The following is a 21,050-nucleotide window of genomic DNA, read 5'->3' as shown; positions in this document are numbered from 1 at the left end:
CCTGGAAGCTACACTGGCCCTTAGAGCAAATTAAAAAAAGAGATGAAGCCTGTTTTGACAGCTCTGGGGCAGAAACCCACGAGGAAAAACCAGTATAACCTGGCCCAAATCCTGGGGAAAATAAGGCATTTCTTTTTTTTTTTTTTTAATATTTTTTAATGTTTATTTATTTATTTTGAGAGAGAGAGAGGGGAAAAGAGAATCCATACATGTCCTAGTTGGGGAGGAGCAGAGAGAGAGAGGAGCTGTCAAAACAGAGCCCTGTGCAGAGCTTAGTCTCACAAACCATGAGATCATGACCTGAGCCAAAATCAAGAGTCGGATACTTAATGGTCCAAGCCACCCAGGCACCCCAAATAAGGTATTTCTAACATAGCTTCCCAGACAGTAAGAACTTGGGTAAAAAAAAAAACCCAAAAAACAAAAAACAACAAAAACAAAAAAACTTATGCCCAGACCATAATAATCACATTAGTTCCTTGCATTTGCATAGGATTTTATAATCTGCTCTTTCATAGCTGGTGTTTATTGATCCTCACACTGAGGTTTTATAGACTAGGAAACAGTGAGAGGTTAAATGATGAGTGTAAAGTCATACAGCTAGCTGAGCAGGAGCACTCTTGTTGACCAGGTCTCCTCAGTGCCACCAATACTTGGTGGTTCCTCTTTGCTTGTATCCTTTTACCTTTCTATTTTTTCCTCCCTCTGTCTCTTTGTTTCTTCCCCCAAGATACATGTAGTTCATCACCAGGAAATAGGTGCTGAAATTAGTAGTGGCTCCATGATAGCTGACCCCCTCTGCCTGTCTCAAAGCCAGAGGTCTGTCTCTTTCCTGGCACCTCTGCCTCTCTGGGACACCTGCTCCTTCCTCCCCCCAGCCATCTGGCTTCTTTTGTCCATCGCTTCTGCTCCCTCATACTTCAGCTTCCTTAGAGCTATTTCCAATCTGATTCAATGCTACAGCCTCTCTCATTGCAACCAGTCAAACCCAGCCCCCACCAAACATCCTAACACTGTGCAGCCTCTCACAGGGAGCTCAGCTGCCTCTATTACGTTACAGGTGGGGTGACAGGCTCCAGCTCTTATCACATTTCTTCATGCTGTCCCCTGCTCCTGTCATCCCCTTTTTTGTAAAATGATGGAGATTTAAAAAATCACGAAGGAAGACTTAAAAAAAAAACAAACAGCAAAAGGGAAGGGAAGACTCATCTCCAGTCATATCTTCAGTAAGTGCTAAAGGTATAGTGTAAAGAACAGTGTAATGGAGCAGGTCAGAGCATGGTCTTCAGACCCAGGCAGGAGGAGATCTGAGCACCGGCCACACCTCTGACTACTATGGAGCCTGAGGAAGCAGTATCAACTCTAAGCTTCAATTTCCACATCTATGACATTGAGATTTTCACACCTATCCTGGGAGTCATTCATTCAACAGGTATTTATTAAGCATCAGCTATGCACTGTGGACTGTTCAGATGCTAAGGATACATTGGTGAACTAGAAGAGATAAAGCCCCCCTCTACACACACATCCACACATGCAAACAAACACATACACACACACACAAAGTTCCCCAACATTTGTTCAATCAAAACAAGCCTTTAGTAGAATGATTTCTGAATTTTGGTTTACACCAGTGAGCTACTTAAACTCCCACTTGCCCTGGTCACACTCATACTGATTAAATTAGAATGTCTGCTGGTGGTGACCAGGCATCAGAATTTATTAAAGATTTCCAAGATGCCTGGGTGGCTCAGTCAATTAAGCATCTGACTCTTGTTTTCAGCTCAGGTCATGATCTCTCACGGTTTCGTGAGTTCAAGCCCCATGTCAGGCTCTGTACTGTCAGAGTGGAGCTTGCTTGGGATTCTCTCTCTCTCCCCTTCTCTCTGACCCTCCCCACCTCAAGCTGTCTCTCTCTCTCATTCTCTCTCTCTCTCAAAAATAAATAAATAAATATTAAAAATAATTTAACGATCTCCAAGAGATTCAAATATGCCAAGTTTGGAACCCATGCATTAGCAGTCTAGCTCCCTAAACAGATGTGTGCCTCTGACTCCTCACCTGCATTCTAGCTAGACACTAGTACCTTATTCATTCTAGCCATAGGCTGAGTTACCCCAGTCTTAGCAGATATTTAAATTAGCAACCAAAAGGATAACTCTGATTACAAGTAGGAGAAGTCATCTGTGTTAACTCACTGGTTTAGATAAATGTGTTTGTTTTTTATTCATATGACATGAAGCAGCCCTTCCTGAGCACTTATGAGTCAATTCTGTGAAAGTTATGAAGTCTCCTTGAAACAGTCTCTTCATTTAGCCTCTCTGCTGCTAAATTCTTTCTCAAACTTGAGAAAGTTTCAAGGGGTAAGTTTCAAGTTTTCTCAAAGATTTACAGAGTTTGGGGGTGCCTGTGTGGCTTAGTAGGCTAAGCATCCAACTTTGGCTCAGGTCATGATCTCATGGCTCTTCGGTTCAAGCCCTGTGTTGGGATCTGTGCTGTCAGTTCAGAGCCTAGTGCCAGCTTTGAATTCTGTCTCTATCTCTCTCTGCCCCTTCCCCTTCATGCACTCTCTCTGTCTCTGTCAAAAACAAATAAATATTTTAAAAAAAAGATTTACAGAGTTTGTAGATTAGCATCGTGAACCATCAATTAGAGGACTTCTCTCTCCAAAGTGTCTCGTTTATTGAGGAAACCCAAACCCACAAAGGGGATCTGAACTTATGGAGTTGAGAATCAAAAGTAGAGGAATTTCAGAGATTGCTACCTGTCAGCATTACAAACAGATCAGGGTCATCTTATTACCTTCCAGGTAGCAAAAGCTTCCCAAATTATTAAAAAAGAGGCACTGTTACTTGCACAGCAAACAAACTATATATATATATATTATATATATAAATATATATATTTATAAAAATATATATAAAAATATATATAATATATATATATATATATATTTTTTTTTTTTCCTGCCCTGAGGAGTCCTTTAATATTCATGATCCTTGTGCCATGTAGCCAGCCCAGGCCTTCAGTTAACACAGGGCTACACGCTCAAGCGAAAGTAGACACTATCTCAGTATGCTGTTATGTATCAGATGACCAAGGGAAAAGAGATTTGTTTTGTAGTGTAAACCAACCTGCAAAAGTATGGTTGTTTTATACTGACTTTTCATCAGGTTGTTGATGGATTCAAAGAGCCGTCTCATGGATTCTTCAAACTCCATCTGTTCTTTGCCTTCGTAAAGCCTGAAAGAAGACACATCTGGGTCATTTCTCAAGCCTTCAGGCAATACCTGTGAAAGTATATGCCAGCCACAAACTTCATTTGAAATTAAGAGAGAGGGGTGGGAGACAGGGACTTCAGCGTGAGGGTACTGAGTCAGCAGGCTTTGTGTGTGTGTAATTTACTCCTGGGAAAACCTCTGTCCACACCCAGAACAGATACCCTCCCCTTGACTCCCATCTGTTGTTGAAACCCTGAAGAACCTCAAGGGAATGAAACTGATCCAAGCTGAGGGGACATTAATAATTTCACCCTCTGCAAGAATCAGAAAGGAGATTGTGGTCCCAAGAGGGAACCCCAAGGTGTCTGGGAAGCATCAAGGAGAAATATTTCAAGTATACCACACTTCCATGTAGCTCTTGCCTGGTTGTCAGATAAATATGCACGTGCCTGTTCCATGTCAGGGGCCACAGTTTCCCTGGCCCTCTAATTTCAGGAGTGTGCATATCACCTTTTGTTCCTCTGATTATAAAGCTCTATATTGTTATTGTAAAAAATGCAAACATAATAGAAATGCATTACTTATAAAGTGAAATTCCTCATCAATCCTACCTTGAGATTAGGGATTGTTAACATTTGGACGGTTATTGCAGAGATTTTTGAGGCCAGCATGAACATACACATGTAATTTTCAGAGAAACCATCCCTTCATATAAAATCAGTCTCCAGGCTCCTGAGGCTAACGGCCCTCATGGCCCAGCCTTGGAGTGTTGTGCAGCCCAAGGCCACTCCAGACAAAGCTTTATCGCCAACCGTGAAAAATCTGCAGCCCGATCTGTGGCATCCTGCACGAAATACCAAGGAGAGTGCTCTTGTCTCCAATTCAGATAAAGAGCATCTCCTGTCACTGCCCTACACAGTCAGACACCCTTGCTGTGGCTGTGGGAAAGGTGCTTTCCTTAGATAAAGCACTGACACACTTAACGGGTTTGTTTGCTCCATCAACCACAGGAAGGGCGGTCCATCAAATGCTGTCTCCGCTAAATTCCCACCCATCCCTTCACCTCTCTTTTCTTTCTGCTTCTCTTTTACTTCCTTTCTGTTTTTAAGCATGTGTCTGCTTATCTGCTTGTGAGTATTATTTGCTTTCTGTCTCTCTGGTTCATTATATTTATCTCTGCTTTTCTGTCTGTCTCTCTGACCCAATCTCTCTCTGTCTCTCTCTCAGTGTGTGTTAGTCACTCTCTGCCTCTTTTCTTTTTTTCCTAACTAACAGCTCCCTAAAGCCCTCCTGAAGTAAGAAGCTTAAGGGAAAGCCAGTACTGAATGTTCCAATCAATTATAAGGACCTGGAAATTGCTACTGACTTTCTGGGTATCTAGTTCAAGGTCATAGAGCCAAGGCTGTGAGAGGAGCCAGGAGTCCTGAAGCACTTCTCTCCCTCTCCCTCCTCTTCTTTAAACTACTCACTCCTGAATCTTCTTGTCCTTCTAGCACAGACATGTCTGCTGTAGAGTATATGTTTTACATTCAGTCAGCTCCACCTTGCTCTGTACTACCTGAAGACCTTATCAATAACAGCAAATGTTACAGTGCATGACACTGCCGCAGACACATATTAAATCATTTATCCTCATAACCACACCATGAGGTGGGCCCTATCATTATCCCCATTTTAGAGATTGATGAAACTCAAGCAATATGCCCAAGGACTCCACACCTGGAGTTGTTAGAATCAGAGTTCACACCTGGCCATCCAGCTCTGGGCTCACCGTCTCCATCAGTTTGGACAGAATTTTGCTCTATGCTTCACTGCCTCTCTTCATGCCCTCAAGCCTTGCTTTCTCATCTATAAATTGTAGGTCATAACAGCACTGTGCCCAAAGACTGTGAGGAGACCAGCTCATGTGTGAAGTGCTAGGCATATACCTTGTGCCAGCAAATGTTAGCTATTGTCTTGTTGTTAATTGTAGGAGTATTACTATCATTCCTGCTTCAGAGATAAGGACACAGAAAACTCTCAAGAGGTTGAAACTTGCCCAAATCCCATCAAAGTACAAAGTATGGGACCAGATCTGGTAGAGAGGAAGGCAGGATCCTAATTCAAGTGGTGGTTTTACTTTGTGTCCAAAGCTAAGCTAATGGATAGTCCGTCTTCCAAGGCTTTTGTCTGGAAATCTATTTCTCTTTCTACTAGACAGAGCTGCCTTAAAATGTCTACTAAACAATCTCATAATCCCTGTTATGGTCTATAGTGTTTCTGACCCACATTTAACACTCAGACGTGGCTTCCCATGATGGACTCATCATTATTTATGTACAGATGGACTTTCTCTGTAAGGCATACTTATTAGTGTATTTGCATGGGGTTGGAGACAGGTTGGGGTTCCTACCAGGTTGTCTTCTTGGGAACCATCTGTGAGCCTATGAGAATGGCTTCCAGCAGCTTTTCCCTACAGGTTGACTGTGCCCACCCCCACCTTCCATAACTGAATGGTCTCTTGGTGGCATTCTCTGGAATTTGTTTTGTTTTGTTTTGTTTTAACACAGAAACGTAAAAATGGGCTTTGTTGGGAGACATCCTAATGGCAGCACTCCAGGGGAATGTTCATGAACTCCTGATGAAGAGGTCCCTAAGGCAGCCCTGGTTCCCAACCCCTCTGATTTGTTGTTATTGTTGTTGCTGTTGTTGTGTTTTGTTTTATTTTGTTTTAACTCTTTTTGGATTGTCTGAGCTACACAAATATCCTTCCAATAAATTCCTGGCTCTGGTTGGATTTGTCACAACCCTACCTGGTCAGAACTCTGTAGTTTCTTGCTGTTGTCCCCTGAAATTCTAAACCAAGAGCTAAGGGGAAGGCCAGTGAGCATCTAGTCCATGCTTCCCATTTTACAAAAGAATAAACAGGGGGCCAAAGTGGGCAAGTGACTTGACTTCACTGCCATCTTTTAAAAGTCATTTGACTGAGGTGGGAAAGAAAGGAGACATTTAGGCTGTGAGACCAGGTCAGGGCTGTGTACTCAACTTTAAACTTCGTAAGAACCTGAATTTAATTTCTACCACCAAGAAAAACCTGATTTGCTCTAGGTCACAGACTGTACCAGTGGTATAGCTTGAACCAGAACTCGGCGTTCTTCTCCTTCTATGCTCTGAGAATCCAACCCGGGAGAGCAGATGACACAGATCCCATGAGGCCAAGATCAGGGGCATCTGCCTCAGTGGGAATCCAAGCTGCTCCGTGTTATTCATGTCACAAGTTAAGTACCTAAATACCACACTCTGGCCCAGGGAAGAAAAAATATTCTACACCTGCCCAAGTTTCATCAAAGATTTAAAAAAAAAAAAACAAAAACAATTCTGTGGGGAAATGGCTTACATTTAACAGTGACTGCACATTAAGCAAAATTGTTGGAGTCTTATTTACTAATCATGTATGTGAATGAGTGAGTGAGTGAGTGAGTGTGTGTGTGTGTGTGAATTGTTAAGTCTGGAGTTTTGTTTGGTAGAAATAGGAAAAGAGCTAGAGAAAAATGATTGAAGATGAGACGAAGTAACCCAAACAGCTATTTAGTGCAAAGGGCTTTGCTATCTAGCCAGACTCCTCCACATACTGGTTATGTGGCTTTAGAATCTTCACCTTCCTTACTGACAAGATGGAGATATAATGCTCAATAAAAGGGTTATTTTGAGGTGGGAAAAAATGAGATGATGCCTTTCAAGTGTTTACTATTATAGCTGGCACGTAATAAGTGTTAAGTAAATATCAGCTACTCTTCTTACAGTTGTTGTTGGTTCCCAAGCACGGAAGTGATCACACTGGGAAACTCTCTGATCTGAGCATACATAAATAAAAATAATATTTCCAGGAAGGAGTGACTAAGGCAAATAAAATACATAAGGGTTTTGGATTACATGGAAGAAATAAATTGATGATGGAGGGCTGTCAGCAATGTGGGGCCTCTCCTGAGAAGCTGGAAAAGAAAAACAAATGGCTCATCTTTCTGCAAGGCTTTAAGCATGGCCTTGAAGTCAAGGGCATGGCAGATGTAGTTTCAAGGTCCTTTTTTAGCACTTGGTCTCTCTTATAGCTTCAGGAGGGAAACATTCTTTTTTTTTTTTTTTTTTTTTGGCTTCAGAGCGCCCAGAAAGATGCTTCTGAAACCAGCTCATCCTGCCAGGGAAGGAATTATTGGAGGGCCCGAAGGCCCTGACCACAAGGAAACTGGAACAAGCTGTGAGGCGCTGTTCTGGGGCATGTGAGCCCAACTACAGCAAGCGCTCGGGCTCCCAGGGCTTGGATAAATATAGCGATGATCTGCTTGCATGTGATTCATTAAAGAGACACTGTGCACAGCTGAGCACTCACTAAATGCAAATGGGGCCCCATACGGTGTGTACGATGCTTTGCACCACCTCTTCCATGCAGGTACATAAAGCCTCAGTCTAAAATGGAGATGCCAACCTCAGGCCAGCAGCCCAGGGGAGCAGAATCTAACCAAGGCATCCCCAGGCTTGGAAAGGTAGCAGGAAGGTTCACTTTAGAATCCAGGGGGTGGAGGGTTTCCTGGCGCACCAGCCCCATTTAATTTCCTAAGCCTCGGCCACTTCTGGCTCCTCTGAGACCCATTCACAGGCATCCTCTTGATTTCTTCCGTGCCTCTTTGAGGTAAGATAGAAATTTAGGTAAGACTCTGTGGGTTCCAAACTCTGCTCTGAAACTTACCAGTTGGATGACTTTGGCTAAGTTTCTTAATCTCTCTAAGCCTCAATTTTCTCATTAGTAAAGGATATTAGCCCCATAAAGTGGTCCTACAATCAAATAATACATGCAAAGCAATTAGCATGGTTCCTAGTACACAGGAAACACTAAATAAATGCTAGCTATTGTTATATAGTACCATAATTTTCTTATAGATCCACCCATTTTTGCTTCCTAAGCATTAAGAAGGAAAACACCAGAATCTTCATAAAGACTAGTATAATTTGTTGAGCACCTACTGTGTGCCAGGCACTGCAGTGGAAATAAATATGAGTAAGAGCCAGTCCCCATTCTCCCAAGAAATCACAAGGCAGGCCAGCAGGTAAATTATGTATTCCTACATAGTAGAAAAGTCGGACAATAAAAGTTTAATACTATTATTGAGCACTTCCTAAGGGTTAGACACTGTGCTAAATTCTTCACATGGATTACAGACTATTATTGTTCACATTTTACAAACAAGAAAAGGAAAAGAAATTAAGGAGGCATGAACCACGGGAACAGAAGGGCAGAGGAGGGAATGAAGTTTCTGGCAGACACTGACAGGAGTTACCACCAACCTGGGGGCACCTCTCTGCCCTCAGCAGCCCCTTCCCTGGTCACCCCTAAGACCTATCTGCCTCTCCTTCTTTCCTTCCTCCCCAGAAGTCCCATCAATACCCTGCAGGATTAGACCTGGGCTCCGGTTTCCTTTGTCTCCCTCACCTGGTCACATCTTTGCCTAAATTTGTTCTTGGCAAGACATATGCCTGCCTCATTTCACAAGTGCCCGGGAACAAGGCCAGATTAATTGGAAGGTTTTTTTAAATGAAAAATCTATTTTAAATGTCTCTGTGATCTTACATGGAAACAAGCAAAATTACTCAACAATAAGGCTGTGCTACACTATTCTGCTACCTTGCCACACAAGTCAAGATACTTGTATGCTCCCAAATGTGAGGCCAGTCACTGGAGAAATACTACAGGAGGGAGACCATTTATTTAGTGAATTTCCTTAGGTGAATGCTATGCATTCGACACAATGTTAAAGCAGACTCTCACGGCGACGGAGCCCTCCCTGTGGGACTACGTTCTTCACCATCACTTCTTAACCTGTCTGTTTTCTCCATCAGAGAATAAGCTCCATGCTGGCAGAGTCAAGGCTATCTCAGTCATGAGATCCCCATGTCTAACTAGTAATAGGCCTAGAACACAAAAATGAGTTGTAAACAAATGCATCAACTAATGAGAAATTGTTAAATGAATGAACTTCAAACACTGTCAATGTAGCTGTACAGAAGTGTCTTAGGAACCAGTTCTAGCAGTACCTGAACTAGATAGTATTAATAGTCATCTTCAGCTATACAGACTTATTATATTACCTTATTACCTTTACTACTAAGATGACAATGATGACTACTATTACTACTACTACTACTAGCTGCTACTTACTACTTGCCATGTACCTGGCACAATGCTAACTGTACAAGGTCACCCAACTTGTAAAGGGCAGAGTCAGAATTTAAGCCTGAGTGTGTCTGGCTCCAAATTTCAGTCTTAACCACTAGGCAGTACTGCCTCCAGAGAACAGAGCAAAGTAATAGCCAATTGCAAGGAAATGGAACAAGTCACAGTGAGTACAAAAGCATCATTTGCTCAGGGGATGATGTTACAAGACTGTCCAGGGTAGCTAAATGACTTGCTCTAACCTTTTTCTGTTCAAGCTCTAAATCCAAGGTGACTTGGCTGGTTTTCCTATCCTTGAGCCAATAATTCGCTCTATTAAAGTAGGTATAAATTAGTGACTTTACAAAAAGAACCATTAAGCTATTCAGGGTTTCAGAAGAGTGATTAGTTGGAAAAATCACAACATTCTAAAACCAAACCTACCTTTCTCTCTCTCTCTCTCTCTCTCTCTCTCCCCCTTTTCTCTCATTATCTCCCCCCATATCCCTCTTCTCTCTCCATGTGTGTCTCTCTGTGTCTCTGTCTCTGTCTCTGTCTCTCTCTCTCTCTCTCTCTCTCACACACACACACACACACACACACACACACACACTACTCCAGCCTGAGATGAAGAGTAATTGTAGTGAAACCAGTGGCTGAGTCTATCTGAAAAGAATCCTTGCATTTATTGATCCTACTTACAGAAAGAAAACACTTGAGTGCACTCAGCAGGCACATTTAAGTCAAAGCAATAGGGCTGAAAAGAACTGATGAATGAGAAGGCTCCTTTCCTGATTCACCTCTTCCCTGTTTGGTCCTTGTCACCATCCCGACCCCTTCCCCCATCACCAAGGTCTAAAGACCCAAAATGAATCCAAAATTGCAAATTAGGACAAGGAATTTTAGTCCATTGAGTCTGGAGTGAGCTGTCCAGCTCAACAGTAGCCAAAGAAATTCTCTTCTGAAGGGTAACAACATTGAAACATGAGGCAATATTCTGTTAAAAGAGAAAGAATAGAGCCACATCTGAAAGAAACTATGCAAGGAACAGCTAGTGTAACTGCAATATTGCCTGTGTGGATTGTCAAGTAGCCTGGTGGCCAGAGAGAACTCCATGCAGACTTCATTTAATGCATGAAGCAGCAAAGAGACAGGGCTCAGACAAGTTCCTGGTGTCAATCCTTTTGTCAATGACAAAATTATTTCTCCTTGAGCTGTTACTTTTTCCAAAGTCTGACACTGAAGAGGGATCACCCCTTAGGGCAAACTGTAAAGAAGTATCAGTAAACAGTCTTCCTTTTAGAAATCACCCTAGGGAAGAATGATTTGCAGATGAGAGAACAAAAGACAAACTCAACATGTGGGGATCCTGTTTTGAAAAATGTCTAGGATGAACATACAGAAATTAATGTAATCACTGAAGAAAAACTGCCTCAGGTGAGTGTAAACAGCCTAAATAAAAAATAGAAGTTAACGACACAGAAGGAATGAAAGAAAACAATCCATCCAAAACATTCACTTTACTTTAAAATATGGCAATCCTGTGCAATAAATTAATAGTAAGTAGGTAATAAGACGCAGGCAAAAGCCTTGAAAAGAACTCTAAGTTATGAACAGAGTATGATGGGTGCCCCAGCCATCCTTCATTCTACTGCGAGGAGCTGCAGACTTTATGTAATTTGGCAAGAAGAACTAAGTTGCATAATTCTGCACTTAAGTAAATTTCTCCATTAGCATGAAAAATAGTCTTCAGGGTTTTTCCCCTCAATATAATTAGAAATTGAGTGTTCCCAAAACAATGTTCCTAAACAGAAACACACACACACACACACACACACACACACACACTCCCTCCCACTGCACCCTCTCTTCCATGGTTCCAAGACATATAAAGAAAAATATAGATTGCATCATTTAATTGAAAGAGAAGCTAATAATCTTCAGAGTCCCATGAGCATGGAGGGGGACACTTGTGGGGATGAGCACTGGGTGTTTTATGGAAACCAACTTGACAATAAACTATTAAAACTTTTTTTTTTTTAAATCTGCAGAGTCCCTCCAGCTTTTTCTCTTTAGGCCCAGTTGGTCTAAAAGTTGGGGCACCAGGAAGAAATTAGGTTTTGACTATTTCTCTGATAATTTCTTCCTTCAGTTTTCAATGACCTAGGAAGTGTCCTAAATACCTTAAAGGATAACAGAAAAAAATTAAGTTACAGAATGATTACACACACATACACACATAAGAATCTGGAAATCTATAGACAAATTGATAATTTTGTAATCTCTTAGAAAAGAGATTGTGTACGTCAACAGTATCCTTATATACTTTTAAATTATATAATGATTTTTAAACAAGTAAATATTATATTTCATTTTCAAAAGAGATATCTACTCTTCCTCTAGGTGAATGTTTCTTGCCTTTTAGCTCCTTTCTACAACAATCTTTTCCCCTAGTCTTTCCTGAATTTTCTCGTTCTTGCCATGGGAAGTAGGGCTAGAGCCCTGGGATCTAGTTTGAGGTCATACAACTGGAGGCAGTTTTCCATCCACAATTACAGAATCAAAGTGCCGGTTTTTTACCTACTTCCTGGCTCCTGGTATGGACTGCAGATAGAGAGACAACTGCCCAGGAAATGTCAAGCTATTGTTACTCTAAACTGTGGTCATCCCAGGAGCATCTGAACTTTGTCCTTTTAGTCTTATGGCTTCCTGAGAAGGATAATGAACCCTAGGTTTCCTGCTCTGTTCCACTGACAGTCTTGACATTTGGTATGTGGAGTTAAATAGAATTTTTAACATTTTCCTTACTAATGGTGCTGGGTTTTAAAATGTGTGGGCAATAAAACTCTTTGTTTTGAAATCTGGAAACACCTGAGGAAGTGTGGAGTTCAAATGTGTTAAGGTTTGCATTACCAAGGACCTCATTTGAGTAGTACTATGGCTTAGAGTGTGGCTGGCCATCAGCAGGGAGCAATGTCTGAAAGCAATGGCAGAAAGGAGTCTCTGGGTATGAGGATGGAGTTCTAAACCAGACTCCAGCATTAGTGTACGTTGTGACCATTAGCAGGCTACTTTGCTCTGGGCGCTGGTTCCATCAATAACAAATGGACTACATTAACACTGAGGGAAGCCTCCAGCATCCTTCACTGGCTTCTATGGTCAGAGAGTCAGATAGGGCATGCCAGTTATCCAAAACCAAGCCTACTCACCCTACAGAGTTCACCAGCATGGCAAATGGCCCATAGGCACCCAAGTCAGAGCCTGGGGTAGGTAGTGGTGGGTCTTAATGGATCTTTTCACCTGCCAGCTGCCATTCAGTCACCAAGTCCCATTAATTCCACCTCCCAAAGCCATTTTTTTCCCAGCTTTACTGAGATATAACTGACATATAACATTGTGTAAGTTTAACGTGTACAACATAATGGTTTGATATATATATATATGTATTGAAAAACAATTGCCACAATTATAGTTGACACATCTATCACCTCACATAATTATAATTGTGTGTGTGTGTGTGTGTGTGTGGTGAAAACAATCAAGATCTACTTTCTTAGCAACTTCCAAATATGTAACATGGTACTGTTAACTGCATTTGCCAAAGCCATTTGTTACCCTCCACTGTCCTCATCATCAGCTTCATTGGGGTCCCCATCACTTATCACCTGTAGGGGTTTCTGAACCCACCCTCCCTTCCTTCACTTCGTACCCCCTTTCAATCCATTTTCTACCCAATGGTCAGAGGGAACATTTTAAAAACAAAAGTTATCATATCATTCTCTGTCCAAAATCCTATAATAGCTCCCTGTTTTCTCAGGATAATGTCCACATTTCATGGCCTGACCTTCAAGGACTTTGAGATCTACCCCTTCTGATCCCCCCAGGTGACCTCCTACTATAGTATCCATCTGTCACTAAATTCCAGCCACCTTGGACTTTCCACAACTCAATTGAGTCAAGCCCCCCAGTTATGTCAGGGACCTCCTTCCAGCTTTACTTTCACCAATTATACTCTCATCCTCTTCACCTGCCACCTCCTACTCATTATTCAGGTCACAGCTTAGCTGGCACTTCCTCCAGGATGTCTCCTTGACCTCATGAGATTTGACCTCTTTATTTTAGGGTTCCTCACCTCCTCTTAAGGACTATCTGCTTAATGACTCCTTTCCCAGCTAGATTATAAAATCCCATGAAGACTAGGGCTGAGTCTGTCCAATTAATTGTCATCTTTCTAGTGCCTAGCAGAGTGACCTACTGGCTACTTGATAAATATCTCTTGGATAAACACTTGATTGCCAATGTATACTAAACCTCACACTAGACAAATATTTCAACTAGATAGAAACATTCATTATCAACTCAAAGGCTTAAAAAGAGGAATCAATTTTGTGGCCCAGCATGCATGAAATAGGCATGTAGTGTGTCGGTACTGAAAATAAGGAAGAACAGATGCTAAGTGAAAGGCTTTTCAGAAGCTGTGGACCTTCAGGGCAAGTCTAGAACAATGTCGAGAGACACCATGTCATGAAAAGCCATTTACCATCTCTAGATTTTCAGACGCTGAGATGACCCATGACTTAGAATGGCCACCGTGGTACATATTTGGGTATCAATCTTTATTTCTGGTATAAATGCCTTGATAGCACAGTGATTGGAAAATAGTAGGAGTGCAGCAAATACATATACTTTTTGAGATCATACATGATAAACAACATATAGTCTATGGCCATACCACCCTGAACGTACCCGATCTCGTCTGATCTCGGAAGCTAAGCAGGGTCAGGCCTGGTTAGTACTTGGATGGGAAAAACAAAATACATGGGCAATGTATCTGAAGAGATTAGACTTAGTTTAGGAATCTTAGGTAAGCCAGGAGAAGAAAGAGAAAACTGGAGGGGAAAGAGAGGGAAGGGCATTCCACTCCCAGGAAAGTGATCACAGAGGTCCTGCAGCAAAAGGGAGTCATGTGGGTCAGAGTGGCTGAACAAAGACCCCTGAGTCTGAAGTGGAGGAAATCCAGGTAAGCCTAGTGAAAGGAGAAGGGCACACAGCAGGGGCAAGACCCATAGGCCCTCACAGGCCACGTGAAGTTTTGTCTTTCATCCTCAAAGCAATGAAAGAAATTAGAAGACTTAAGAAGATGAGCACCCAGATCAGATTTGGACTGTGGAAAATCATTCTAACTGCAGTAAAGTTTAAAGGTTTCCATTTCTGAATAGTGTGGTGGACAAAATGACCTGGAAAATGTCTCAGTAAACTGGTATTAAAAATCAAACTTCAGATTCAGAAAAATGAACTTCTAGATACATAAAACAAATCCATTCCTAAGTAAATCATAGCAAAAGAATATCAAAGCCAGAGAAGTGATCTTAAACGCCACTGCAGAAAAGAGACCAGAATGCTTATAAAGGAACAGTAAGACTGACAATTGATCACAGTGAAACCTTAGCACTTGATCACAGTGGGGCGGGGGACTAGAAGCCTGTACCCAGAAAAACTTCATTCCAACTTTCAGAATAAAATAAGAGTAATTAAACCTGAGAGAATTTACCAATAAAATTTGCTAAGATTAATTACAAAATATTTACTTCAAGAAGAAAAAAAACAAATATGAAATGTCAAAGATAACAGAAGTTATAACCTTTCTGCAATTGTGATAAAAACATATAAATTACACCATCTTAACCATTTTTAAGTGTACAGTACAGTAGTGTTGATGAACTTTTATTGGCAAAAAACATATAAACAGATACTGTTTAAAACAATAATAATGTGTAATTTGTGGAGTTATCCAAAAGCCATACTATAATACTGCACAATCCTAGTATAATATTTAAGAGGGAAGTGACAGCATCTTCTAACATTCTTCTATTATTCAGGGAGACTGTAAAGATATTAACTTGAGATTTTATTACGTTAAATATGTATGATAGATAGAATACCTAAGTAGCCAACGTAGCCAGTAATAGAATTGAATATAAAATGTAACTTTCCGGGGCACCTGGGTGGCTCAGTTGTGAGCATCCAAGTCTTGGTTTTGGGACAGGTCATGATCCCAGGGTTGTGGGACAGAGCCCCACATCAGGTATGGAGCTTGCTTAAGATTTCCTCTCTCTCTCCTCTGTCTCTCTCTCTCTCTCTCTGTCCCTACTTTATGCCCCTCTCCCACTCACACATGTGTTCACTCTTTTAAAAAATATTTTTTAACGTAACTTTCACATTAATAAAGGGAAAAAAGCCACTGAGAAAACTGAAAACAACTTAAAAGGAGGAAAGGAAAAAAGGATAGAAAAATCAGAATATTGGGGAGGATGGTACCAGCTAAGATGGTAGAAATAAATTCAAAACATCACTGATTGCAAACAAAATCTAATATTACATTATTATGAACATTGTTATCAAACTGCTAACTACTAAACTATTAGGGAGGGACTTCCTAAAACTGATAACAAGGCATCTAACATTTTTAAAGCCAATACATAATACATATCACTATTTTTATTTAACACTGATCCAGAATCTTAGCCAAGGCAGCCAGATAGGGAGAAAAATAACTAGAATTAGAAGGGGAGAAACAAAACTTCCCATAATGACAAAATGTTTTACCTGGCTACTTAGGAAATTCAAAAGACTCCATAGCAAATACATTACATGGAAGCAGCCAGACCATTACACAAACACAGCAATGCAGGTGCCAGATGATAACTTTGATTAGGAAGTTTGTAGTTAAAGTGGAAAGAGGTGGATGAATCTGAAAGACATTTAGAAAGGTAGACACTCGAATGCAGATTATGTGGAAAGAAACCAAAAATAAGGTGTCAGACGGCAAAGGAAACAATCCATAAAACTAATAGGCAACCAGCAGAATGGGAAAAGATAGTTGCAATGATGTATCAGATAAAGGGCTAGTATCCAAAATCTATAAGGAACTCACCAAACTCCACACCCAAAAACCAAACTGCCCAGTGAAGAAATGGGCGAAGACATGAACAGACACTTCTCCAAAGAGGACATCCAGATGGCCAACAGACACATGAAATGATGCTCAGCGTCATTCATCATCAGGGAAATACAAATCAAAATGACACTGAGATACCACCTCACACCAGTCAGAGTGGCTAAAATGAGCAAATCAGAGGACTCTAGATGCTGGCGAAGATGTGGAGAAAAGGGCACCCTCCTACACTGTTGGTGGGGAAGGGCACCCTCATACAGTGGTGCAGCCCCTCTGGAAAACAGTGTGGAGGTTCCTCAAAAAATTAACAATAGAATTCCCCTATGACCCAGCAATAGCACTGCTAGCAATTTACCCAAGGGATACAGGGGTGCTGATGCATAGGGGCACATGTACCCCAAAGTTCATAGCAGTACTCTCAACAATAGCCAAAACATGGAAAGAGCCTAAATGTCCATCAATTGATGAATGGATCAAGAAGATGTGGTTTATCTATACAATGGAATACTACATGGCAATGAGAAAGAATGAAATCTAGCCATTTGTAGCAACGTGGATGGACCTTGAGGGTGTTATGCTGAACGAAATAAGTCATGCAAAGAAAGACAGATACCATATGTTTNTATACAATGGAATACTACATGGCAATGAGAAAGAATGAAATCTGGTCATGTGTAGCAACATGGATGGAACTTGAGGGTGTTATGCTGAGCAAAATATGTCAGGCAGAGAAGGACAGATACCATATGTTTGCAGTATAGGAAGAATAGGAGGAACTTAACGGAGGACCATGGGGGAGAAGAAGGGGAAAAACAGTGGGGGAGAAGGAGGGAGGCAAACCATGAGAGACTCTTGAATGCTAAGAACAAACTGAGGACTGATGGGTGTTGGGGGGAGGGGAAGGGGGGTGATGGGCGTGGAGGAGGGCACTTGTGGGGATGAGCACTGGGTGTTACATGGAAACCAACTTGACAATAAACTATTAAAAAAATAAGGTGTCAGAAAAATCCTAATTTTTTTTTTACTTATGTAGCATGTTGGATTGTAGATCAGGGTGACGGGGGACATCATGGGATTGGTCCTGGATATGCTAACTTTGACTTGCCTTTGAGATATGAAAGAAGGGGTGGCAAGTAAATGACTGGACACACTGATGGGGAACTCAGCGAAAGGTCAGGCTGCACTTCCACACAGCAGAAATCTGCAGAGGAGTGGGAACTAAAGCACTGTGTTTGGATTCATTCACCTAGGGACACGGAATGGAGTAAAAGAAAGAGCAGGCCAATCTTTACGACTTCCCAAGAGTCTGACAAGTATGAGGAATATGAAAAGAGTTCTGTGTTCTAGACACCAAGATGAAAATGTTTCAGAGGAGAGAGGCCAGCAGTCATAAAATGCTGTGGCTCATGCTATTTGGGATATCCTTAATTGTTAACATAATAGCACTATCATTTGTGGTTTGTTCACAAAATATATTTGATTCTGGCCGAGCTCTTCACTGTTATGGTCCCTATGGTACCCAAGACCAGCAGCTCTTCTCTCTTCCTAGAATGCCTATCTGACAGAAAATCAGGACATGATAACTAATGATATGATTTAGCCCTGCAAATTGTGATTTGGAAGAACATCCTTCTGAGAAGTTCACCTATGCACGAGTATGAGTCTCTACAGAGCACACACTGATGATCAAATGGAATGACTTTGACATTATCCACTACTTTGGGTAATATGGGTATTTACACTATCTCTAGTATATTAACAGATAATTGAGAAGTGACTATAATCATATACTTAAAAAAATGTCCAAAATTTCAAACAAAAATTCACAGTGGCTGAAACGTATATAGCTTCAAAAAAATTGTAAGTGTTGTGATCGTGAGACAATGATGCTTAGCAAAGTTGAGAGAAGTGCAGGAAAAATCAAAGGGACTCCTCAGTGATTTGAGGAGCCCAGGCTGTGTCTGTTCCTAATCTAATTAGAGAGTGGCCAGTTTCTATCATGTGTGTCTTATAGGATATAACCAAAGAGGCTAGTGGGAATATGAAACACACACTGTTTAATTTTAAATACAGAATTACTATAATCCAGAACACAAATGCCTTGCAGGACAGTATACACTCTGTTTGAACTCAGAGCCCTTCACTCCTAACAGGGTCTGTGTAATTAACACAGGAATTAATGATTCTATCACTTCCCAGTGAGCTGCTCAATGTAGGTATCACTAATCAGCCACAGCCCCCTGTGCAGCTACCTCTAAATGCAGCCTCAGTGTCCTCCTGAACACAAGTCCAGGCAGCCACACCAATCCATCCTGGGGACACGTCACACCAGCCCTCCTCACCATGTAAGTGTCAGTGCACTACCCAGTGTGCCAGCATTTTCAGTGAAATGCTTGCAGAATGCGTTGGCTACACACTGAGAATAAACCCTGCATGGCAGGCTCTACTGTTCTCACCTAGCCACCTTCCTCCTATTCTTCCCTTTGCTCACTAGTCACACTAGTCTTCTTTAACTTTCCCAGAAACTTCAAGCTCTTTCTATTCAAGAGTACTTGCTCAGACCTTCCCTCCATAAAGGACTCTTCCTTCCATCCTTTGTATGGCTGGTTCATTAGTGTCCTTCACGGTCAGTTGAAATGTCTCTTCTTCAGAATGCACATAGTGAATAGCACTACAATGTAAATCCAACATCAGATGCAGACACTAAGGTACAGATGTTATGTCATTTGCCCAAGGTCACACAGGTAGTTTGTTACTGGGATTCTTCATCATTATGTTGTACCACGTATCTTAACTACTCGTATATTTCCCTTATCGGTGTTTAATATGGTTTGCAACTACTTGGTATATTTGCTTGCTTTTTATTTTCTCTTCCCCAGTATTAGACAAGGGCAGAATGAGGGTTGGGCTACATCTGTCTTATTGACTGCAGTGTCCTAGCATAAAACTTAGCCAAATAGGAGGACTGAAAAATATTTATTGAATGAATCAATGAACTGGATTGAATTGAATTAGCTGCATTAGCAGAGTTGATCTGAGTGACAGAGAGGCTAGTTTGGAGACTTCAAGGCCAGTGACCATCTGGGCCTCATAACTAAGTCCTTTTTAACTTTCTATCTACCCCAAAGACAAAATAAGCAGCAAGCCCAACAACTGAGCAATATATTATTTTCTATTAAGGAAACAAATTCCACTTTGAAGTGACACTGCCTCAGGTGCATCTGAAGTAGATCACCAAGTGCACCTAGCCACCCTGATTCAGTTCAGCATCCCTGACAATTACGTTAGCTTGGTGAATCTCACCCCTCTGATGAACTAGACCCTTTATTATCTTGCATGTTCATATTTAGTTACAGGTGATTTGCAAACACATTTCCTAAATCTACATATTTATTCAGTAAATTGATCTCTCACCCAAGTCATTCTCTGAGGAACTGTCAGCCACAGCGTTTCACAGGAACAGCCATTTTTTTGCACGAAGGCAAGGATTCTGCCAGCAAGCTAGGCTTCTAGATGTCTAAAGACAAGTTAACAAGAAAAGGAAATTGTCTACTGCTTCAACCTGGAAGAATGAATATCTTGTGTCATCCACGGCCTTTCCCTTAACTATCTACAGCATAGAAAGTCTTGTTCTGCAAAATTAAGCCATTTAAAGGGACAATGGAAGCAGACAAGCCCAGTGTTTTACACTTTGCTGTGAGCCAAGTAAGAGATGGCACCCAATAGGAAGCAGTTTACTCAGCCTCTGAAGGATCTGCAGGGAGACACCAGTCTACACCCTGGCAAAGGACAATCCACAGTTTAGGTAATTCACATGAAGATGATGGGAAATCGATAACACCTCAAAGCCCTATCCCTCTGCCTCTTTAGAGCCTCCAACTGGATATTAGGAAAGATGCTATGTTCTGGGGAAGGGCTGGCTAATTCACCAAAGACCTCCTCACTGAAAAATATCTTGCCTCTGATCAGTTTTCAGTCCCTAGGACTTTGCTATAGCATGTAGGTATTGCTGATACTGCCTCCTTGAAATGCTCTTTCCTGACCCCTGAAATGCCAGTCTTCCTGCTTTCCCTTCTATGTCCCTGATCAGCCTTCCCTGGGAGGACTCTCCCCTCATCCATCCCTTCAACCTGCTAATCTCCTGGGTTTCATCCTGAATTTTATAGCATTGTTCACCTTGTGCTATACCTTCAAATACCTCTTTGGATCAATTTCTACCAAAACTGTATTTCTACTCTTTACTCTCCTGAACTCCAGATTTGTATCTAACTGCATGCTGTATATTTCTATCTTGCTATGCCAATAAACATCTCAAAATTTATCAGAATACACCATTCTCCACCAAAACTTCTCCTACCTTGTATTCATCATGCTGATGAGCAACGTCTAATCAAATGGGCCACAAAGTTCAACCACAGATCAGTTGATCTGGCCCTTTCCTCCAACTCCACTCTTACCCATATTCAATGAGTGTTGGCAATCCTGCCATTTATACACCATAGTTTTCTCCTCCCCTTCTTTTCCAGCACCACTGTGCCTGCCTTAGGTCAAGTCTTCTTGCCTGGATCCCTGCGACCACTTCATGATTAAACTCCTGCCGTCCCTCCTCTACATCACTTGCCATACACTAACTTTTCTTCCTCAGTGATCTTTCTAAAACATGAATCTAGGGGCGCCTGGGTGGCTTAGT

The 21,050-nt window shown here is 41.5% G+C and overlaps 1 protein-coding gene across 1 annotated transcript in view; it reads right to left on the bottom strand.

The window, feature by feature from the left end:
- The window catches only part of DOCK2 (dedicator of cytokinesis 2), a 415,239-nt gene that overhangs the window by 305,602 nt on the left and 88,587 nt on the right, over window positions 1–21,050 (bottom strand). The window contains exon 23 of the mRNA XM_039235715.1: window positions 3,135–3,243. Coding sequence (XP_039091646.1) covers window positions 3,135–3,243 — 109 coding nt within the window. The remainder of the gene's footprint in view (window positions 1–3,134; window positions 3,244–21,050) is intronic.

Source organism: Hyaena hyaena, unplaced genomic scaffold (genome assembly GCF_003009895.1).
Source record: "Hyaena hyaena isolate Hyena2069 unplaced genomic scaffold, ASM300989v1 scaffold_102, whole genome shotgun sequence".
Taxonomy (NCBI): Eukaryota; Metazoa; Chordata; class Mammalia; order Carnivora; family Hyaenidae; genus Hyaena; species Hyaena hyaena.
The sequence above is the reverse complement of the archived record's forward strand: the minus strand, read 5'-3'. Positions and strand labels throughout refer to the sequence as shown.